This window comes from Ceratotherium simum, chromosome 20, assembly GCF_057802395.1.
Source record: "Ceratotherium simum simum isolate JZ-2026a chromosome 20, ASM5780239v1, whole genome shotgun sequence".
In the NCBI taxonomy this organism is placed as follows: domain Eukaryota; kingdom Metazoa; phylum Chordata; class Mammalia; order Perissodactyla; family Rhinocerotidae; genus Ceratotherium; species Ceratotherium simum.
In genome coordinates, this window is record NC_141919.1 from 8,113,275 (window position 1) to 8,134,620 (window position 21,346).

The 21,346-nt window shown below is 44.6% G+C and overlaps 2 protein-coding genes across 9 annotated transcripts in view; one reads left to right on the top strand and one right to left on the bottom strand.

The window, feature by feature from the left end:
- LOC147914349 (uncharacterized) overlaps positions 1-18,247 on the top strand; it is a 65,915-nt gene extending 47,668 nt beyond the window's left edge. For 7 of the 8 annotated variants that reach the window (XR_015555357.1, XR_015555358.1, XR_015555359.1 and 4 more), the window contains 3 exons: positions 5,618-5,967; positions 14,383-14,565; positions 17,135-18,247. The gene's annotated coding sequence lies outside the window, so the exon portion shown is untranslated. The remainder of the gene's footprint in view (positions 1-5,617; positions 5,968-14,382; positions 14,566-17,134) is intronic. The other variant, XR_015555354.1, reaches the window with a different exon arrangement.
- On the bottom strand, positions 3,131-9,510 carry LOC147914350 (spermatogenesis-associated protein 31D4-like). The gene is made up of 4 exons (XM_087444410.1): positions 9,249-9,510; positions 8,446-8,491; positions 7,796-7,856; positions 3,131-7,512 (listed from the first exon to the last, which is right to left on the bottom strand). The coding sequence occupies exons 1-4, from the start codon at positions 9,444-9,446 to the stop codon at positions 3,228-3,230; spliced, it is 4,590 nt and encodes a 1,529-aa protein (XP_087300536.1). The 5' UTR covers positions 9,447-9,510; the 3' UTR covers positions 3,131-3,227.
- Positions 18,248-21,346: the final 3,099 nt, after the last annotated feature.

The window sequence follows — 21,346 nt, forward strand, 5'->3', positions numbered from 1 at the left end:
CTTTTCATCTAATCTTTTACTTTTAGTGGCATTTTGCGAAGGAGAGGAGATAAACAAGTGTGTTTGATCTACTGTGTTTAACTCAAAACACAATAGCTCACTGTAAACGTATGACAAGAAAAGATTTTCTTCTAAATATTTGAAAACTCTTACATAGTGATGACAAGTCCTTATCAACATGTACGGTCTTCTACTTCTATACTCTTTGCTTGCTGTAGTTACTGTGTGATTAAGGGACTGCACCACCCCACTGCATTTGCTCAGTAAGATTACTTTCTGTGTGGGGTTGAGGGAGGAATCCACTCAGATGACTCCTCAGGCTTGACTACAGGGCAGAGCAGAACTGATGGCCAAAGCCTCTAAAGCTCAATGCTTTTCATCACCGATGCTGTGTCCATCTGCTGTGGATCAGTGTGCTCCACAGGTGGTAAATATCAAAGAAGTATGAGAGCTGTGACAGCGGCACATAGCATACGTCTGGGAGACGGATGGCAGGATGATCCAATGAGCTTTTGCCCTTTAACCACAGTGTGGGAGATGGGCCGTATCACACGTGCCAGATGACATCTGTGAAAGCTGAGTGAGGGGTATGTGGGAAGTCACACTGCTCTTGTGCGTGTTTAAACGTTTCTGTGATAGACAGCTTAAAAAAATAAAAGAAGTTGGGTGCCTCATAAGGAGAGGGAGGGGATGAGAGGATGCCTGGCAAGGGGGGCTCAGTCCATCAAGATGAGGGTTTAGGTCTCTCAATAAGGACTTTTCAGGAAGTGCAATTCCTTTGAGGTTAGGAAGAAACCTCTTTTCATATAACAGGAAAGAAGGAAAGGAGGAATGGGAAAGTGTTTTCGTGAAAGTTTTGATGGAAGTTTCCCATCTCATGGCTTCTAGCTCCTCTATGAACGGTGGTCCAGCACACCTGCTGAGCAAGTGGAGATGGCCTGAGTTTGAGGAAAGTGAAGGAGATTTGAAATAACTGGGTAGCATCAGAGAGAATAAACTAAGGAACCAGTGACCTAAGTTCCATTTGCTTTGTTCACGTGTTAGTAAGCATGGGATAATTATTTGTGGAATGAATGAATGATTTCCAGGTAGTGCTGGGGCTCAAGTTATCATGGCACCAGTGGACTTGATTGTGAGATTTACTTCAATAGTGATCAGTTACTTATAGGAAGCCGTTCCTGGAAAAGGCAGAGAGATGGGATTTTTCCAGACAGGAAGGATTAAAGAGGATTGGATGGGGCCCGTTTGTAGTGGAGCTTTTTAAATGTTGGTTACCTGGTTGACCATCAAGTCTACCTTGGAGAGGGGGGAAATGAAGACTAGAGCTTGGTGGATAGACGAGGAGTAATTGGAAAAATGAATGGCCTGGAGTTGAAAAATTAACAAGGGTCATATAAACCGGGAGAATCATGGATGAGGCCAGAGGGTGGAATCTCAGATTGTGTTAATCCAGATGGCAGAAGCGTTCCTGGTAATAAGCTCTGGAGTGTGCGGCAGTAACTGCACTGGAATGGAAGTAAAAGATAAGACGATGTAGAAACTGGGCTACTGGCTGGTCCATGCATATGGATGTTAGAGAGCTCCATGGCCTCCTCACCTCTTCAGGTTCTCTGCCCTGGGCCCCTTCCCATCTTTTGTCCCTCCCAGGGCCTCAACCAAATCTGCATTCTTTGACCCTAAGCTTCAGACATTTTAGGGTTAATGGCGTAACTCTGGACAAGAAAATATAAATGTGCGAGTGAGAAAGGGCTATGGTAGATATCGGTTTTGTTTTGTTTTTTAGCACTCAGCATTCACAAGTCTTTCTGGAATAACTACCTCAAGTGCCCTCTAGGACACTCACCCCATGTTTGAGTCCCAGTCTGTATAAGTGCAGTTGCCTTCCCTCCAGACCCCTACTGTAAGGGTGGGTAAGTGTGCAGTCTGTGGTGAGCCCCCCAAGTATCTGCAACCTGCTGCATAGTCTAAGACTCACCTCTGCTTCCTGAGCTGCAGGTGTTCTGGGAGAGACCTACCATGGCTCCACCAAGGCCGTGGATATCAAAGATGGCACCACCATGTTGATAGGGGAACCTTACACACCAAGGGCAAGATCCTGTGTATTTCCTTCAAGCATGGATAGAAGGAAGGCGTCAAGATCACCCTCCATTAAGAGGGTGATGCCATGCCTGACAACATCCCTGCAGATATTGTTTAGTACTCAAAGAACAGCCTGGTACCTTTTTGGTATAAGGCATCAGTGTGCTGTGCAGTGCTCAAATCAGCTTCATGGAGGTAGTGCCTGGATCAGTTTGAAGAAGAGGGGGAGCAGGACAGGGTCACAATATGGGGATGAGGCATAATGCTTTGTTCCACCAGCAAGGCCATTCTTTCCCCTCTTCATTTTTCCTTCCCTCCCCACTCCCTCTAAAGCATCTTTTCCTTGTTCTCAGCTTCATTTTTCCCTGGGAGGTAGATGGCTGCCTGGGCAGCATTCCTACCACTGATAGCTCAGTGATGCTTTTGTTCTGTAACAAAATGTCATCTGTTGGCAGTCTGAAGAAATACTCAGGGAGGGGAACCACTTCTCCCAGCTGCCTTTCCAGTAGGGAAACCTCAGTGTCAAGTCTAAAGTATGCTTCCCCAACACATTACCATGACTCACGTGACAGATTCTTAAGTAGCATCTATGCTGTTCCTAGTTCCTCCCCACCAGCCCAGGATCCACTGTAGCAGTACCCCCCCAAACACTCCCATTCAGGGTTCATCCACCTGTGGGATCCTCTGGTCAGTGACTTCTAAATCATGATGAAGCCACTGTTTCTTCCTCACTGTTATTTTCTGAGAAATGTACCTGTCCTTGACCCTCTTCAGATGTAGAAGACCTGTCTTCCCTACTGCTCTGAAGGGAGCAGAAGCATTCAGTGAGGGGAAGCTGTGGGCTGCTCTACATTTTCATTAAGGCTAAGCTAAGAGGCAGGAGACGGAGTCCATCTCAAACTCACCAGGGAGGAAATGGGCTTTGTGGGGCATGTGATACCTGTCTCTCATCAAGAGCTCCAGGGGACTGGTGACCTTTTAGAAGCCAAAGGAAGCAATTAGTAAGAGCTGAACTGACTCCTTCCTTTCCTGAAGCACAAACTCTGAGTTACCTGAAACCCATGCCCCCAACACAGCACATGGAAAGACACCACTATTATTAGAGAATCATTTATTGGGAAGAATCAATATTGTCCACAAGGAAGGAATTATTTTGGGGTGGGAAATTTTCCTCTCTGGAAATTCTGGAGAAGCATTTTCTGTTGAATCAGCAGAGACAGATCTCTGAACACAGTGCCTTCAGCAGTGGTGGGAACAACTGGAGGTCCCTGGTTGGCTTGACGCCTACAGGTGGGGCCTGGATGGGGCACAGGCTCCCTGCAAGGCACAGATGAGGGATGCTTTTGATCCAATAGCTGGTCCTTAAAGGCCACAACTTTCTGGAGGTGTCTGTCCTTGTCTCTGCTCCGTCTAACTCTTGGATAACTCTGGCCGGCAGAGAGAGCTTCCTGGCAGCAGGACTTGGTGTTTGTCACTTTACAGGAGGGAGCCCTGTAGCTGGAAGGATGGCCCTGGATGGACTCTGCCCAGGCCTGCACTTCTGCCTTCTGCTGAGTTTTCCCAAACTTCCTCAGGGCAGGAAGGGGCTCTCGAGGACAGGTGGTATCTATCACATGCCAACGCCCCAGTTTCTCCTCTGGGGACTTCCCAGCATCTGTCATGATCTTCTGAGCTGTGGTCGTCTCAGTCATGGCAGCTCTCCTTGTAACTAGGCCTCTGCTCTGCGCAGGTGATATGGGGCTGCCCTTTTCCTGGGAATTTTCTTGCTTTTTGCATTTTATCCCAGGATTAAACCATTGCAAAAGGTCATTCATTTTTTTTCTGAAGGTTTTAGGAGGAGGCTGTCCCTTCTCTGATGGGGTCTGGGAAGACTTGCTCCCAAGCATCTCCTCTAATGCCATGTCCTGATTAGGGAAACTCTTCCTTCTAGGTTGGGATGTCCCCAACCCTGCGTCCCCTCCACCACACTCTTCTGCTTTGGGGCCTGGAGTGCTCACTCTCTCTGCAGCTGGTGGGAAATTCTTATCCTGGCACCTCCTTAAGACATGCTTAGGGACCCAGGGCTCCTGCCGCTGCTCCACACCGATTCCTCTGTTCTCCAAATGGACATGCAGCACCTGGGAAGCTCCTGCGTCCCCGCTAGAGACACCCTGGGCATGAGTCAGTGAGGCCTTGTCAGTCAAGCTCTCTGAGGCAAGGGACCTGTCAGTGGGTTGGCCTCTCACCTGCCTCTGCTCCCTCTTCTCCAGTTTAAACTTTAATTCACTCAACAGCTGTTCTTTAAGGTCTGATGATTTGGGAACTGGTCTTCTTGGTGGGGGGCTTTCAGTGGTCCCAGTAGTTTCTACTTTACTCTCATTCACATTTATCATTTGGGAGCTTCCTGGCTTGCTGGTTGTCAAGATTTCACCAGTTTTTGATTGAAGAGCATTGAGCTCCTTGGCCCTGAATATCTCCCTGGACACGTTGAGCACGGAGAGAGGTTCTGACTTCTTCTCCATCTTTTTGGCCTGTCGTGTTTCTACTCCATCCCTGGAAATCACACTCTTTTCCTTTGGTTCATGTCCGGCCCCAGCTTGCCGTGCAGGCAGCCTTGGGGGGCATCTGTTGCCTAGTTGAGTCTGTCTCTGACTTGCTTTGCCTGTGATGCTGTGTGTGACAGGCAGAAGGGTCTGTTTGGCACCCTTACTTCTCTGAACATCCTCTGCAAGCTCTTGGTTGATACCAGAGGGTGATTGTCTCGAGGACCCCTGTCCTTTCTTGCCCACAGATGAGGTGGCAGAGCCAGGACGATCCCGGACAGGGGCTGAATTTGTTGTTCCCACTTTGTCTTCATGAACAAATTTAGAGCTTCCTCTAAGGGGCTTGAAGCCCCCAGATTTGGAGTCCAGCTCAGAAATCAGGTTGGTTGAAGAGGGAAAGTGGGAACAGGATAAGGACTGGGATGCGTCTTCCAATTGAGAGATCCGTATGGATTCAAGGACCCTGCAGGGAAGGCCCCACAGCATTCTCATATGAAACTTTTTAATATGGGCTTCCAGCATCTGCCGTGCACTGGAATCAATGAAGGAAAGCTCCTGGAAAGTATCCAGGGTGTAGTTCCCACCCACTGATGGTTTCAAATTTCTCTGTTTTTTTGGGGTGTGGGGTTTTTCAGAAAGCAGCAATGTCTGCTTGATAGCATGCTGTGAACTATGCACAGTCCCAGGAACCCGACCCTCATTGATTTCCTCAAACTTCTTACTCAAATATACTTTCAGGACATTTTCAAGTTGTTTCTGAACTAGACTGCCCCCCGAGGCCCTTGAATTTTTCCCTGACAGACTCGCCATGTGACTACCTAGGTCTTTCTCAGAGTCATACCCCAGATCCTTATCTGAAGACCTCTCTGGGTCACTCAGCAGATGAGCTTTTGGGCCATTCTCTGGGCTGTGTTGCTGATCCTTCCCCCCATCCTTCTCTAGCTGAAGCAGTTCTGAGCTCCTTTCATGGAAGCTTTCGGGTTGGCTCAATCTGACATTTAGATTTTTGTTCACAGAGACCCGTGAGAGTCCACGATCACTCTCTGACTCAGGTATCTCTGAAAAATTGCTCGGAGGTATCATCAGTGACAGAGAGTCATGGATCCTGCAGGGCAGGCCCCACTGATGTTGGATGAGCCGCTTTCGAAGGTGATCATCTAGTTTCCCTCGAAGCTCCTCACTGAGAGGAAACTCTCCAGGAAGGATGGATATTGAAACATGGGCTTGGGAGCCCTGGTGATAAGGAGAGTTGGGAGCTGAAGGACAAAAGTCTTCCTGAGATCTGTGGACCACAGAGGGTAAACCCCACAAACTTTCCTGTTGCTTCTGCAATACGTTCCATTCCAGGTGTTGAATTTCAGATGAGGTGAGAGACTCTGATTCATTATGGGGTCTATGGAAACTCACTCCATAGGTCTCAGTCTGGGCTAGAGGACCAGATGGTACGATTGGGGGTGAGGATTGAAAATGGGCCTGGGGCTGGACCGGAGTGAGAGGTAGGGGTTGGGATTGGGGCAGGGTTTGAGGCAAGGATTGAGGCTGGATCTGAGGCAAGGACAAAGGTAGAGGATGGGGAAGTACTGGTGGTTCTTGGTCCATGGGGGCATTCGAGATTCTATTGCGAATGATGATTGAGGAACAGTCACCCGAGACATGGTCAGCAGAGGGCAAGGACTCGCTGGGCAGAGATGGGAGACCCCAGAAGAGCTGGACACGTTTTTGCTGTAAATGGTCCTCTGGGGTCTTAGGATACGGGGGCTGCTGGTGCACGTGCAGCTCTTTTGGTTTGCCTTTGCTGCTCCAAAAAGGAAGAGAGACTGCCGGGTCGTGTTTATGAGCAATTGACTCCAACATTTTCTCTGAGGAATTTAGTTGGTAGTCTGGCCTAAGTTCTTTTGGAAAAGAACCCCTTTTCTTTTCCTTTTCCTCCCGTATCAGGAAATCACTCCTCTTTTGGACTTGTCTCTCTAGGAGTGCCAGGATATCGGGGCTGAGAAATGAGAGGTTACCAGGCTCTCCAAGGTTGGTGGCAGGGTCTCCCCCAAAAGAGGCCTCTGAGGAATGGGGGGCAAGAAACTCTTGATCAAAATCACATTGTGCCAAGGTGGAAGGGAACAAGTCTTTGCCATGAGCTTGCCGTGAGGAGAATTCTGAAACTGACAGGCTTGAATTGTCAGTGCCTCTGATTATTGGGACACAGGTGGACAACTCACCAGGGCTATCTGGAGATGAGTTCTCCGGGACAGGCTTCAATAAGGCGGAAATTGATTTAGATTTAGTGGTTGTTAAAGGGCGGTCTGGCGGTGGTGAAACAGTCAGGGTTAGTGGTGTGTGATAACAAGCCAGTGAATCAGTGGGATTCATTGTCTGGGACAAATCTGGTAAAGAATTGATATCTTGGCAAAGAGTGGGGTCAAGAGAGAAGATGGTATGCAGAGACAAAGTGGCCTCTGGTTGGAGAACAGGATCTGCTGTCTGAGTGTCATGTGGTAGGAGAGGGGGAGAGGCAAGGGATTGGGGTGGGGAATGGTCCACTAGGAATTTGGACCCCAACGGAAGAAAAGGCTCTGGTGGCAGAGAGTGACCTGGTGGTGAGAGTGAAAGAAAATCAGCTGAGGGTGTCATTGGATTAGGTGAGAGAATGGAGGGGGGCGGTGAGGAAGGCTCAGGCAGAGTGGCTGGTATTAGGTTTCCTGGAGGGACTTCTGAGAAGGCAGAGGACACAGTGAACAATGACTCAGTCACAGAAGCTGTGGAAGCCAAAGAAGACACAGAGAGAGTATCGTCTTCTAGGTCCTCCAGGAATAGCAGCCGATTGACCTCTGCAGTTGTGCTGTTACACACCTCACAGGAGGAGTCTGGACATAACAGTTGACGAATGTGGGCGGTATTATGATGCTGGCCCAGGGGGCTGTGAGAGACAGGAGGTACAAAGCTGCAGCCAGGACCAGAAGAAGGAAAGGAGGATCTACTGGTCTGGCAGGGAAGGGGCCACTTGAAGCCTGCTGCCCCTTCACATTGTCCCACATCCATGACTTCACAATACACTCAAGAACCCTCACCCCAAGGCCTTCATTCACATACCTGTTCCTATGGTTACCCCCTCCCATGACTAGGGCAGGCTGCACTGAATCCCTGGAATTGCATAGAACATGCTAAAGAGGGATCAGGAAAGAAAGAGAAAGACTAGTTACCTTTTCAGAATAGCAATCAGCTTCCTTTCCTCCTCTGTTTCCCTCTCGTAATATCTCCAACCTGGGAAACCAGAACAGTGGGTTTTGGAGGGAGTAGGGAGAAGCATGGGTGTTAGACAGGAGTCCCTTTATAGGAGACCCTTGGGATATTAGACTCTGAAAGCCCGGAGAATCAATAGATGAGGTCAAATCATCGGTGATGATATTAACATGGTTCATATGTGTATGTTGCTTCATTTGTAAAGTACATTCACATACATTATTTCATGTAATACTCAAAACCACCATGTGAGGAACTCAGGTCAATGGTTACCTCAAAGAGGAATCTGATCATCCAGGAAGTCAAAGTACTTTCACAAGGTCAGGAGACAGAAGTTCTGACTCTCGACGTCTCACATGGCCACCTATTAGGCAACACCCATTGCCCAGGTCCATCACTGCTTCATGCCCAGAGGCGGGCAGAACAGGAATCTGAGAAGTGTCTCAGGGTTCTGACTGCCTTCCCATGAACCTCTCCTCTGAGGGCCCTGTTTTCTGAGAGGGAGGGTATCTAGCAACTGACATCTTCAGAGATCATGGACCTGGGACCTCATGGAAAGGACAGGAAGGGTCACCCTTGGAGAGCTCAGGTGGAACAGGCAGAACTTTACCTCTCGATGTTCCGCCTTTCCTTCTCCTCTTGGCTCTGCCCTGACGCTGAGAACAAAAAGAAAAGAATGAGGGGCTGGGGCTCATTTCTCTCCCTTCTCTGAACTCTAGGAAACTCCTAGAGGTATCCAAGAATAATATTACTCTCTATTTTAATTAATAGAACTTTGTGTTCCCTCCTTTAATTAATTTTTAAAGGTGATAAAATATTTTCAGTTTTTCTTTTGTTGGAAAACTCAAAGAAGCATTTTTGTCTATGAGGTCCACACTTGATATTCTCAGTCAGAAGTCCTCTGCTCAAGGAGGGTGTAGCATCTGAGATCAGCAGTCCCATCTGTGCCCCCTCAGATAGGACCCTGTATCCTGGGACAGAGCTTGGGCTCCAGCCTCTGCTCAGAGGCTCAGCCCTGCTCTCCTGATCTGCCCAACATGAAGGAAGTTTTGGTCAAGTGATGCCTGACGTGGGACTGTCACTCATGATCAAGTGCTGGGAACTGTCTTCTCCTGCAGAGATCCCAAACTCTCTAAATAACCCAATCCAGGACTGCAGAATCACTGAGTCTGGGATTTTATCCCAGAATCCTCCACCACACCCAGGTGGTCTGTGAGCTTCAAAGTGAAACAGTCCCAGCTGAATCCCCAGCCCTGCCTGGCTCATTCCCCTGGAAGGATGATTTCTACCCTCTACTCAGACTTTCCATCTTGGGTGTCTCTCTGAGCCAACCAAACTCATTTTAAAATGTGGCAGTAGACATGCAAACAACAATAAAGAGTCCCTGTTGGGGGCTTGCTCAGGGTTCCTTACCTTTTTGCTGTCTTTGGTTTTCCAGAAGTTTGGTAAAGTTGGAATCCCCACCAGGCAGCACAGAAACAGAATGAGCAACGCCAACCCACACACGAAGGTGAGGTTGGAGTCAGTATCCAAGAATGTTGAGCCAAAGCTCAGACAGGACTCAATAGGGCTATTCAGAAATGAGAGAATGTTCCATTGACTGAACTCCATTGTCTGAATCGCAAGACTGCCTAAGGCAACTGAGCTCTGAGAGTGCAGGTGCCTGACTCTAGTCCCAGGCCTGCATCACAGAGTATTGAAGAGTCACAAAGGGTTTCAGAGGGTGGGGAAGGGGACAGCATGAAGAGGTGTGCCCACAGCCCCTCCCCCATCCACCAGCCTGGCAGATCTCTCCACCCCTCCTGGGCCCTCTAGGTCCCTCTGCCCTGCCTGCCATCCTGTTTTCCAACTCCACCCTTTCACCATATCATATATTTACCTTAAATTTTCTGCTTGTTCCATCTGTACTCCAGATAGTACCTGAGTTCTTCCTACTGTTTGGAGAACCTGACTTGGGTCTCACCAATTCTGTTGCCTTGAAAGTCTGAAACGCTGCCTGGAATTTCTGCCTGTCCCCAGACATTTACACTCAGGATCGTATACATCCTCAAATCCATCTTTCCTATGGAATGTTTTTGCCTTACATGAACCCAGATATAGAATTTAAAGTTCTGCTACACTTACTCAGTTTTGTGAATATTCAATAGCGAATTTTAGTTTTTTGCTTCAGTCAGCCTTTACCATCTTCATTCAGAGAGGCTGACAAATAATTAAAATGAATAATTCTTTATTCAGCATTCACAAGACTAAAATCCATACAGGTGTGCGTCACTTAATGACGGGGATACGTTTTGAGAAATGAGTCCTTAGGCAATTTCGTCGTTGTGCGAATATCATAGAGTGTACTTACGCAAACCTAGATGCTATAGCCTCCTACATACCTAGGCTCTATGGTACTAGTCTTATGGGACTACCATCATACATGTGATCTGTTGTTGACCAAAATTTTATTATGAGGCACATGATTGTATTGGGGATAGAGTCTCTTATGGCACCAGGTCCATTTTTGCGCACCGCCCAGAAAGCCAATCACAGAGATGATGAGATTGCAGAGAGAGAGAGAGGGTTTATTAATCACAAGGCAGCCGAGTGTGGAAATGGGAGAATAAATCCCAAATCAGCTTTCCCGAAGATAGGGACTCAGGGATATTTATGGGGTGGGGTAAAGGTGGTCTGAAATGACTGGGTGAGGAGAGATGAGGTAATTGATGATCTGCTCAAGCGTAGTCAGTCTTCATGCCTCTTCGTAGGATGCGTGTTCACAGAATGGTGGCATTATCATGCCCTGAGGGTGGAGTTTTACCTCTTGCCGTCAAAAGATCGCTTATTGGACACATGTCTGCTTGGGTCCAATTGATGAGTTGGTGGTCTCAATCCAGTCTGAAGTGGACAAGGAGTTCAATTCCTGAAAAAAAATAGCTCAAACACCCATTACCATGGTGACTCAGGTTCCAGGGAGATGTTACCTATAGGAACCTAGTGGGAGTCAGATAGCATATTGCCTAAACAGTACAGTTAACATTGGGTAAGTTTATCATGCAGATTTAAGTCCTCGCTTTCCCTTTTGATAAGTTTCTAGGTAAGGCCGTCCCCCGCTTCTTCCTGGTACAGGGAAGAATGTACCTTTACAAATGGAGATTTCCTTTCCAAATGTAAATGTCTCTTAAAATGGTAACAGAACTAAGAATGGGCTTAGCAAGGACCCTCCAAGTACCTGGGGATGTGTATGGTGATGGCCTGTTCTGGGGACAGGCCTCCCATCCCAAATTCTTTTGGTCAGTTAGTGGGGGTGGGGGCCAAACTGTCTTTCAGGCAGAGACATATTTTGAGGTGGCCAATTCTGATCCCCCATAGTTACTAGCTGCTTAATCATCAAGGGCTAACTGTTTGCCGGTTTCAAGTAGGGGCATCGGTGATGTGGAAGTGAACTGCCAGATGGCCAGGTCCTCCGTTTTGCTTATGTTGTCGCCTCTAGAACTGAATTTTGAGTATGATGGCAATGGTTGTGCTGCTGACTGTAGCTGAATCGGTCTGGAATTTGGTTTCACAATAAAACTTAGTACTTTTCTCCCTAACCTCTAGGACACTGTGAAGTTTAATGATATCATGAGGCTTGGTGCAGTGGACTTTGAGAGATATGTTGCTCTGTCATACAAGCTGAGACAGTGGCACTATCTACCCAAAGCCTTTGTGTTTTAATAGACCTCTCAAATCAACTTTTCAGAAACAAGTTTGTAGCTGGAAAAACCTGGGACCCTGTCACTGTAGCCGAATCAATGAACACAGTGACCTGGGATCGAGGAAAAGAAAAATGGTTTAATTTTGCCAGCAAAATGGGGCTGCGGTGGGCTCGTGCCCCAAGACCCACAGTCCTCCTGAGGCATTAGGAGTTGGGATTTTTAAAGGAAAGTCTGTGGGAAAGAATGTACTTTTCGTGACTGTGATTATTTGCTGAGTAGGAGTATTGTATGGGTCCCAGACCTTCTGGCACCAGGCCAGCTGTTATCTCTATCTACAGCAGGAGATTTAGGGCCCCATAGATCAATCTTCCCATGCCATGCAAAATTGGGCCCTAGAGAGAGGAAGGAAACTGCCGCCAATTAATGATTACAAAGTTTACAAGGTTTTATTTATTTATTTTTATAGTTTTATTTATTTATTTCCCCCAAAGCCCCAGTAGATAGTTGTATGTCATAGCTGCACATCCCTCTATAGAGTTGCTGTATGTGGGACGCGGCCTCAGCATGGCCAGAGAAGCAGTGTGTCGGTGCACACCCGGCATCCGAACCCGGGCCGCCAGCAGCGGAGGGTGTGCACTTAACCGCTAGGTTTTAGATGGAGGAGGGGGAGCTGTGGCTTTGCAGTTCAATGTTTTTGCATTAGCCTGCCTTTGGCCAAGATAAAGGAAGCTACGGGTGTCCTCCATTTGTTTGTCTCCGTGTGATGTAGAATTGGCACCAGGGAGCCAAGGAGTTGGGGGGCTTCAGCTTCTTGATAACTTTTGGATATCAGTTTCCCTGTAACAAACCTCAATTACTCAAACTGGTAATTAGCCAGAACTTCAGTGCATAATGATTTATTACCTCCATTTGCCTTGTGGAATTCAGGGATTCAAAGGCTAAAACAATCAATATCTACATGTGAATGGACCTTAGAGAAGCAGGGAAGGGGAATAAGGGCTTTTTAGTTTTTAACCCCATATATGCTGGATTCAACATAGGGGAACTGATATCAGGGCCAGCATCAAGTTCTTTTTGTAAGGCCAGGATTTCGTTAGAACATCAGTGTACCTAATATTAAAGTAGTGCTTTCTGGTTTTCCATCAAATTTTCCAGACTTCTTTATTTGCCCTACTGCTCAATAAATTTCTAGTTACTAGAGGGAACATGAATGAGAAAGAGAGCCTTTGTTGAGGTTATGGAGTGAGGGTGGTTTTCCAGAATATTCCATGATGATTTGAAAATTAAGAACTCTATGCATGACACGGACACATTTGCACTGCCCAGGTTGTATGAGACTTTTCTTATTTCCCTCTAGTGCTTTCTCCACTCTGCCCTGTGGATTTCTACAACATCATTTTCACATTTGGCAATTGTTCCTCATTGAATGAATTATGACTGTGGCAAATCTTGTATTAAGAATATTTTTAAATGAATAAAGCCATTGTATGATTAAATGTAACTGCTTTATTTCTTCATATATTCACAAGAGATGCTATAGATCTTATTTGGAGTTTTAGTAAATTAAAAAAATCACCAGCAAGGAATAAGGTTCTGATTATTCAAGTGACCACACTAACCAAAGACTGATCCACCCATTTTTTTTTTTACCTCTTCCTCTGAGAGATGCTCCTCTCAGGTCTTAATGTGTCTAATAGAGTCTAAATCAGGGATCAGCAAACTATAGGCCAAATCCAGCCAGCAGCCTTTTTCTGTGAGTGAATTCTTACTGGAAGGCAGCCCCGCCCATCCACGTGAGTGCTGTCCACGCTGCTTTTGTGCTACAGCAGCAGAGTTGAGTAGTTGCAGCAGAGAACACATGACCCGCAGAGCTGAAGACATTTACGGTCTGGCCTGTCATAGGAAAAGTGTGCTGACCCTGGTCTACGATATGTTTCTATATATTCTTTGACTATCCGTTAAGCTCTGAGCTCCTTGAAAGCACAGACCAAATATCATTTCTCTTTGTATCTTCACTGCTTATCACACTGTCTTGTTGGAAAGAAGTGCCCAAGTTCAGAAAGAATGAAAGTAACCTAATCCACCTGTATAAATAATCATGCTCCCCGCACCCCTACCCTTAAAGAATATGGGAAAGAACCATTGAAAACCGGGCATAGGGTGATTTCCTATCAGGACAATTTTGGGTTGATTTTCAGGAAAATCTGTATCAACAGGGCAAACTCTGACCTTGGTGGGCTGCAGAGTTGCTTCTGTTCTCATTCCAGCAACCTGGGGATGAGAAGGCAGGGATGTGAGGGAAGGACCGATGCAACCTTTGTTCCCCAAGAGCATTTTCATACCTAGTGATTCCCCACATGTATTTGTAAGGATGTCCCGGTGTCAGGTGCTGGGCGGCTTGGCTGAGGACTAGCTAAGTGGGCGTGCTGGGATATTCGTGTCCCCACTCACTTTCTACCTTTGTTTGAATGCTCTGGGTTGACTTTCCCTACATATGTAAATCTGAGAAATGACTGGAATGTAAATTCATATTTAAAAAGGTTCATAGATCTAATACCTGGTTTGAGTAGGAATTGGAAAGGGCTCAGGAAAATACTCCTGGCTCGTTTCCTTAATAACCACGCCAGAGGTGGCAAATCTGTACTGTTTATTACCACTCTGATCCCTTATCACCCTTCTGCTGTCAGACTTCAGTAATAGATTACTGCATTATTTCAGACAGAGCCTCAGAAGCCTTCTTAACATATTCCAAGTAGCCGCCACCAATTAGTAAGAATTGGCACATGAGATGAAATGTTCCTTTCCAAAGCTGGTTTTACGTATTTCTAAATGTCAGAATCTTATTCCACCTTTTATTTCTTCCTTAGCTCCTCATGTGGTAATTGATCCAGGCCTGAAGGCAGGAACTGGGGAGGTCTGGCAAACCAAGGCATTTTCATCAGACTGCAGAGCACAAACAAGGTGTGAGGTGACCAGATGGAGTAAAGCAGAGTGTGCACTGGAACATCACAGGCAGTGAACTTGGAAGAGGAGGGAGGAGCCAGGTTAAGGTGGGCATTGGCGTTCAGACTGAGACATTTGAATGTGATTTGGAAAGTCAGTGTTCCCAAAGGCTGGTAAGGGTATTGGGGTTCTCCAGAGAAACAGAACCAATAGGATAGGATGCGTATACATACACACGCACACACAGAGACACACACACACAGAGACAGAGAGACAGACAGACAGACAGAGGGGTAGGAGTGGGGATTTATTTCAAGGAATTGGCTCCTGTGATTGTGGAAGCTGGCAAGTTCAGAATCTGCAGTCAGGCCAGCAGCCTGGAAATTCTGGCAGGAGTTGATGCTGCAGTCTTGAATGTGAAGGCAGTCTGGAGGCAGAACTTCTTCCTCTTCAGAGGACCTCAGTCTTTTCTCTCAGGTCCTTCAACTGATTGGATGAGGCCCACACACTGTGGAGAGTCACCTGCTTTACTCACAGTCGACTGATTGAAATGGTAATTGCATCTAAAAAACACCAGAACTGCAACATTGACTGGTGTTTGACCAAACAATGGGGCACCGTAGCCTAGCCAAGTTGACACATTAAAATTAACCATCACAGTCAGCACAGGTGATTATCTGTGGTAGGCATTCATGTTTTAAAATTTGTGTTATATATTTTAATTTCATTTACTTAAAACTTCCGATTTCACAGAAGTTATTGGTTAGAAGAAAGGTAAATTTATTTAAGTAAAACAGAGTTGATTTAAAGAAAATTATTAAATAAATATTGGGCACATACGGTATATGGATATGGTGAGTATATGAAGGTTGTACTGAAATGACCGAGATTAGAGAATGGCAAGCGACAGAGAATTGCTAGCGACAGAGAATTGCTATTGTTGACCTTAAACAAATGACAGCCAGTGATTTCTCCAGGAAAAGTGGATTTATTCAGGATCGGCAAAAAATTGCAATTCAGGGTCTGCAGCCATCGCAAGCCATATACAAGTCCCTAGCAGCAAAGTGAGGAGAAACTCTTTTATAGAGGGGCTGAGGAAGTTGGGAGGGCTATAGTAAACAGTGAGTCCATTAGAGGGATTGAGAGTTTGAAGTGCAGTGGCTCTTCATTGGCTGAGTTGTGATAGTCTCTCATTGACTGAGCTTCTTGCTGGTCAAGAAAAAGAAGTCTGTCTTCTTTCTGTTGTGCTCTGCTATGAGGTAGGTTGTGAGAGCTCCCCCTTTTGGCCTCCTAACTCCATTTTAATGACGTTTTTGATGATTAATTTCTACACTATACTCCTGTAACAAGAAAATGTCATAGGGAAACGGGGTTTTAGGAAGATTAATTCTGCTGCCCTGAACGAAGGCCATGGACAGAAAAAAATCGTCAACAAATAATAAATATGAAAATATTCTCTCTTGTTATAGTAGTAAAAATAATGCATTTTCGAAAGATACTAACTTTTTGCCCTATTTTCTGAATGTAAGTTTCCCAATCTGCTGGGTTTTTTAAAAAATTGCTTGTGCTACTCCCCCGTCCTCCCCCCGCCACAAATAGAAGTTGTAAATTTTATGTAATCTGAGCAGTTGGTCTTTTGCCTTACGATTTCTTAAGAGGATTTTAAACTTGGGAAGTCATCCTTGGTTTTAAAATCACAGATCTAATACCTTGTTTGAGTGGGCATTTGGAAAAGGATATTTTGAAAATATTTAACTTTTAATGTATCTTGGATTTGTTTTGTTATGCACTATGAGAGATGGGTCTAAATTAATTTTATTTCCCTTAAATTCTTACCCAGTTATTCCTGCACAAGTTAATGAGTAGTTCTTCCTTTCTGGTAATGTCACTTTTATTTTCCAGCAAATTCTTATATAGAACAAAGTCAATTTCTGGACTATCTGTTCTGTGTTATTTGTCTTATTTTAATTCTCATAGCCTTACAATATATTTAAATATCTAGTGTGGCTAGTCCCATCTCATATTCTTCATTCAAAAATTTCTTTGATGAACTTATCAGTTTTTTCTTCTTGAGAACATCAGAAGCTAGTCATATCTCCAAAATTTTCACGGAATGTTAATTGGATTTTGTGTAAATCATTTTGAGGATTGTGATGAATTTATGTATAATTCATTTATGTATGAATTTATGTACATTTTCAATCAACTTTTGATGTTTGTGACTATAAAGCACAGATCAGAGTCAATGAATTGGTCTAAAATAATAACAAAGACATTTTATGTCAGTTGCCTCCTTCACTTGAGCAATTTAGATATGTAAATAGCCATATTGAATTTAATTCCCTTACATTTTTGCACCTAAATGTCTCATTGAGATATAATCCAACAATCAAGGCTCCAATAATTGGCCTCAGGGAACAGAATAAAAGAAACAGTAATATACATTGTCAGTGAGTGGATTTAGAAACTCTTGAAGGGTAGTCCCCATTTCAACTTTCATTTTAATTTATTAGTATTTCAAATGGAAACTCATGATCCCTTTCTGCAAGGATCTTTACCTTGGCTGTTTATAAATTTTTTTCTCACTTCCTTGCCCTCCTCATGCTGGTGGTCATCTGTACACCTGGTTCTCTCAGCCCTGGCTAATTCTTGGTGCTCTTGTATCTCTCCTGACAGCAGAAAGCAGTGATCAGACAGGTTGAATGATTCAGTGGAAGTTGAATCTGATCTCATTTTAGCCACGTGTAAGAGGCAACCTGCTGGAATGTAATGCTGGAATTATCTGATTGCTGCAGGCCTCTCTTTCTTCTCTGCCCTGGTGAATGACTGCTAAAGGAATTTAAAGCCTGTAAGATACAGTACATGTCTATATGTTGATTTGGCCATTGAACTGGACATCTTGCCTTCTTGCAGGTAAAATTAGAGAGAGGTATCACAGATTCTAGATTTTATTTATAAGGGCAAAGCATTTAAATGTATTCACTTAAGTTGCTTCTTGATGCAGTGTCTTATTTCCCTTTAAACTAGACTTCCAGCTGTGAACCCAGATATAAAAGCAAAACAAAACAAAACAACAACCCAATCAAAGAAATCTCTGTTTAGCTGCAAAGACTGTCGACCTGAAGAATAGAGTTGACATGATGTGATTGGTCAGTTCACTGATCTGAAGGAAAGGAATCCTTTATTTGTGGCTGGCTAAGGAAGGCCAGTTACAATGCATAAAAGCTGAGAAATGGTAGGAGAAAGTGGAGAAGCGAACATGAGAAGAGAGAAAAACTGGACATAAGAAAAGTGTTGGGAACAGAAGAAACAGGAGCCTTTAGAGTTGGTGGTGCCAATGCTGAAGAAGATTATGGTGACCACTGTCACATTGCTGGTCCCCAATGGTCCACATCTTCCAGTATTTGCCCTTGTGTGGTCGTCTCTCTTTGAACCTGAGCTGAGACTGTGACTTATTTTAACTAACTGGAGGTAGCAGAGTGCTGCTGTATCAGTTCTTGATCTAAGCCTTAAGTTCTGCTTTTGTGCTCTCAGGAACCCTGCTCTACCTTATAAGAATTTTGTTACCCTGCCAGAGCTACGTGGAGAAGCCATAGGAGAAGCCACATAAGAGGGGGAGGCTCTGAGAGAAAAGCCCAGCTGTCCCAGGGTCCCAGCGAAGCCCAGGCCCCTGCTGACCTACCAACTGGATGAGTCCACATGAGTGACCATTGGCAAGATCAACAGAAGAGTCACCCAGCTAAGCCCAGACTGCAGAATTGTGAGCAAATAAAATGTTTGTTGTTTTAAGCCACTAAGTTCTGGAGTGATTTGTTATACAGCAAAAGATAGCTGCTGGTATGACAATCGAGTAGAAAAGTAGGGATCAAGACCCAGTGACTCTGCTCTCTGGGGCAGCATTGTGTAGAGTGAAGACGCAGGCCTGGGACCAAAGCAAGCTTGGTTCAAATCCATACTTTGTCCCTTTTTAGCTCTGTGGCCTTGGGCAAGTTATTTAATCTCTCTGGGGCTCGGTCTTATCTGTAAAACGAGAAAAATATTTCTTCCCTCACAGGATAGTTAAGAAATGAAATGAGAAAGTTTGGGGCACATAGTAAGTAAGTACCCACCAAACATTAGTTCTCTTCCACTTCCTCCCTGTGGTTCCCTCGCCCCCTGAGGGGGTGAAAGTGATCCAAACTACATTGACTCTGAAGGGTGGTCTGGGACCTGCTAAAGGCAGTTCTGTCACAGGTGAGTTTTGCACTGTGTGTGTGTATTTGACACACATTCATTGTGTTTATATGAAAAAGAAGTAAACTCCTAAAATACAACTGATGGATTTTTTTGAATGATGGCAGATTTTGGGGCCGCTGCTGGAGTCAATGTGTGTTTGTTTCTATGTCTCAGACCATCTACACCTGCTCCTCTGGAGGACCGCAGTTGCTTATTAGACTAACCTTCAGTCATCAGAGAACGTTGAAGTTACATTCAGCTTGTTTTACTGCAGAAGGCGTGGAGGCATATACTATATTGCCGTTAGATTTTCACGAAAAAGCATTACTACCTCAGTTCTTTATAAAGTTCACTTAGGCAAAAACCGCACATTTTGAGACAGTACTAGATAAAATCTGGTGCTTGTTGAGTCCTTACCTTCATGCTAGAAGGTGATTTAGGGCCCTGGGAAGAAAGAAGTCCCATATTGAGTGTCTAAATTATGTTAAAACTATGCAGACATCAAGTTTCCAAGCCTTCTGAGAGAAAACACAGACACATACCCACGAAAGAAAGGATTGAGGAGAAAAGAAATAAACCTGTCCTGGCGTCAGCTTCCAATCTGTAAAATGAGAAAGCTAGACTAGCAGGTTCTCCAAGGTCATTCCAACTTCTAGTGCAGCAGACCTCTAGGATCCTGTGCCTGTGTTAGCCCTCCATGGACAGTGAGATTAAAAACACTGGTTGCTCTTCAGCAAAATTTTGATTGCAGAGCTTTAATAGAAAAAGAATTAAAATACTCTTTCAGATTATGTTTTTTTAAATTTTATTTTTGTGTTTTTATTGTTTCCATTTTATTTTGAAAGAGAAATGAAAGCCACAATTTGCCAAATTGCCACACGCATTTCCTTACCATACAACTGACCTGGCAAATTAAAACAAGCAAAAACAACTTTCTAAAATGATTTTTAATGAGAAACTTAGATCCCTGAAATTTGTCTTAAACATATTTTTCCTTCAGACCTGTTCTAGGGCTCTGGAGTTTCCATACCTCAGTGCCAAGAGCAGGACAAAGGAATTTGGCTCAGTTTAGCAGTTACCTTGTGTTGGTCTCGCTCAAAGTTGTTTTTCTCTTAATGGCTTAGGAGAGCCATGCAAATGCTTTGATTCTAGTAATAAAAGTTCCAACGGGGAGGGTAGGTGAATGCACATGTACTATTGAGCCTATTAAAATGGCCATATCCAAAGCTTATGCAGAGTACATTCTTACAGGGACTCTGAATAAGGGCCAGTCAACTAGGAAGAAAGCACGAGAAAATAGGAGAGCTAAAGTGAGTCTGGAAGTATCCTCCTCTCTCCAGATTAGGTCTGATGATTATGTTGAACAATGGTTTTGCCCCCTTTCATGGTGATAGGTAAAGATCTCCCCAAAGTCCCCCTGTGTGCTTCCAGAGTGCTGACTGGCCCTCAGGCTTCACAGTGGAGCATGTACATTAGACCACAGTTTCTCAAACTGTGGTGAAGCACTGGTTTGCTTCCTCCCCACACCCCCATCCACTGAGAACTGACACTTGTGTAAAATACAATAAAAATGAATCACTGGAAAAATGACACACAAAACAAAGACCTACAAAATACAAGCCTCAATTTTTTATTCGATTTAATTATTCTGTCAAATCGTAATAAAAGTTTCCAATCATCCTCAATTTCTATACTTATCTTGTCGCAGATGGTAACAAAAATGTGGGAACAGGCACTGGTCCATGGACCACACTTTGAGTAGCACTGACTTAGACGAGGCCAATAGTATTCTCTGGTTCCTGGTAATTATTTCAGGGGTATTCTTATGACCTGAGCTGGTCCCATTCACTTGAACGTTGGGACTTGAGTTGAGAGCACTGGGATAACAATTCTCTGTTTTTCCTGGCTGATGCCATCTTGGGACCGCAAGAGAAGTGACTTGAGAATGAGTTAACAATGAGAAAGCAGAACCAAGGAATGGTGAGTCAGAAGCTGAATCTACTCCAGTATGTGGAGAAATATAAGTCAATAAATTAAAATTTTTGCCTAAGCCAGAATTCATCCGGTGTTCTATCATCTGTAAGAGAAAGAGTCCTATGTGATAGGGTGATTAATTTACATATTTCCCATGAACTCTCAACCAGCTTCTCTTTTGCCAGTCATCTTTCCAAAACACAGATCTGGATATGCCATTCTTCCAGTTATGAAAACCTAGCTTCCCATTGCCCTCAGTTACACGTTCAAGCTTCTTATCCTGTCATTCATAGTCTTCCACAATTGAGTCCCCTTCTACTTTTTCAGCCTAATTTCTTGCTACTCTCAACCTCAGGCACATACCCTATGCTTTAGCATGACCAGACATGTACTTTTGTATGTGCCACATGTTTGTTCACGTTCCCTCTGGCTGGATTGCACTTCCTCTTCCCACACCCTTTACTGACTTTCTGGAACTCAAGAATAGAACCTTGAGAGCATAAGGTGTTATTTTTAAATGTTAAGCATTATGCATTACCATCACTGCTGCTGATTCAAGGGCTAATTTTGAGAGTGTTGGCTGGAGGGCAAATTGATGCACCTAGACGTTTGATAAAAACCGCATTTAGACCCCAAAGATCTCATTTCATAGGAAGTCTAACATGGTTATACTACCAAAATCTCAGAAAGCAACAAGCT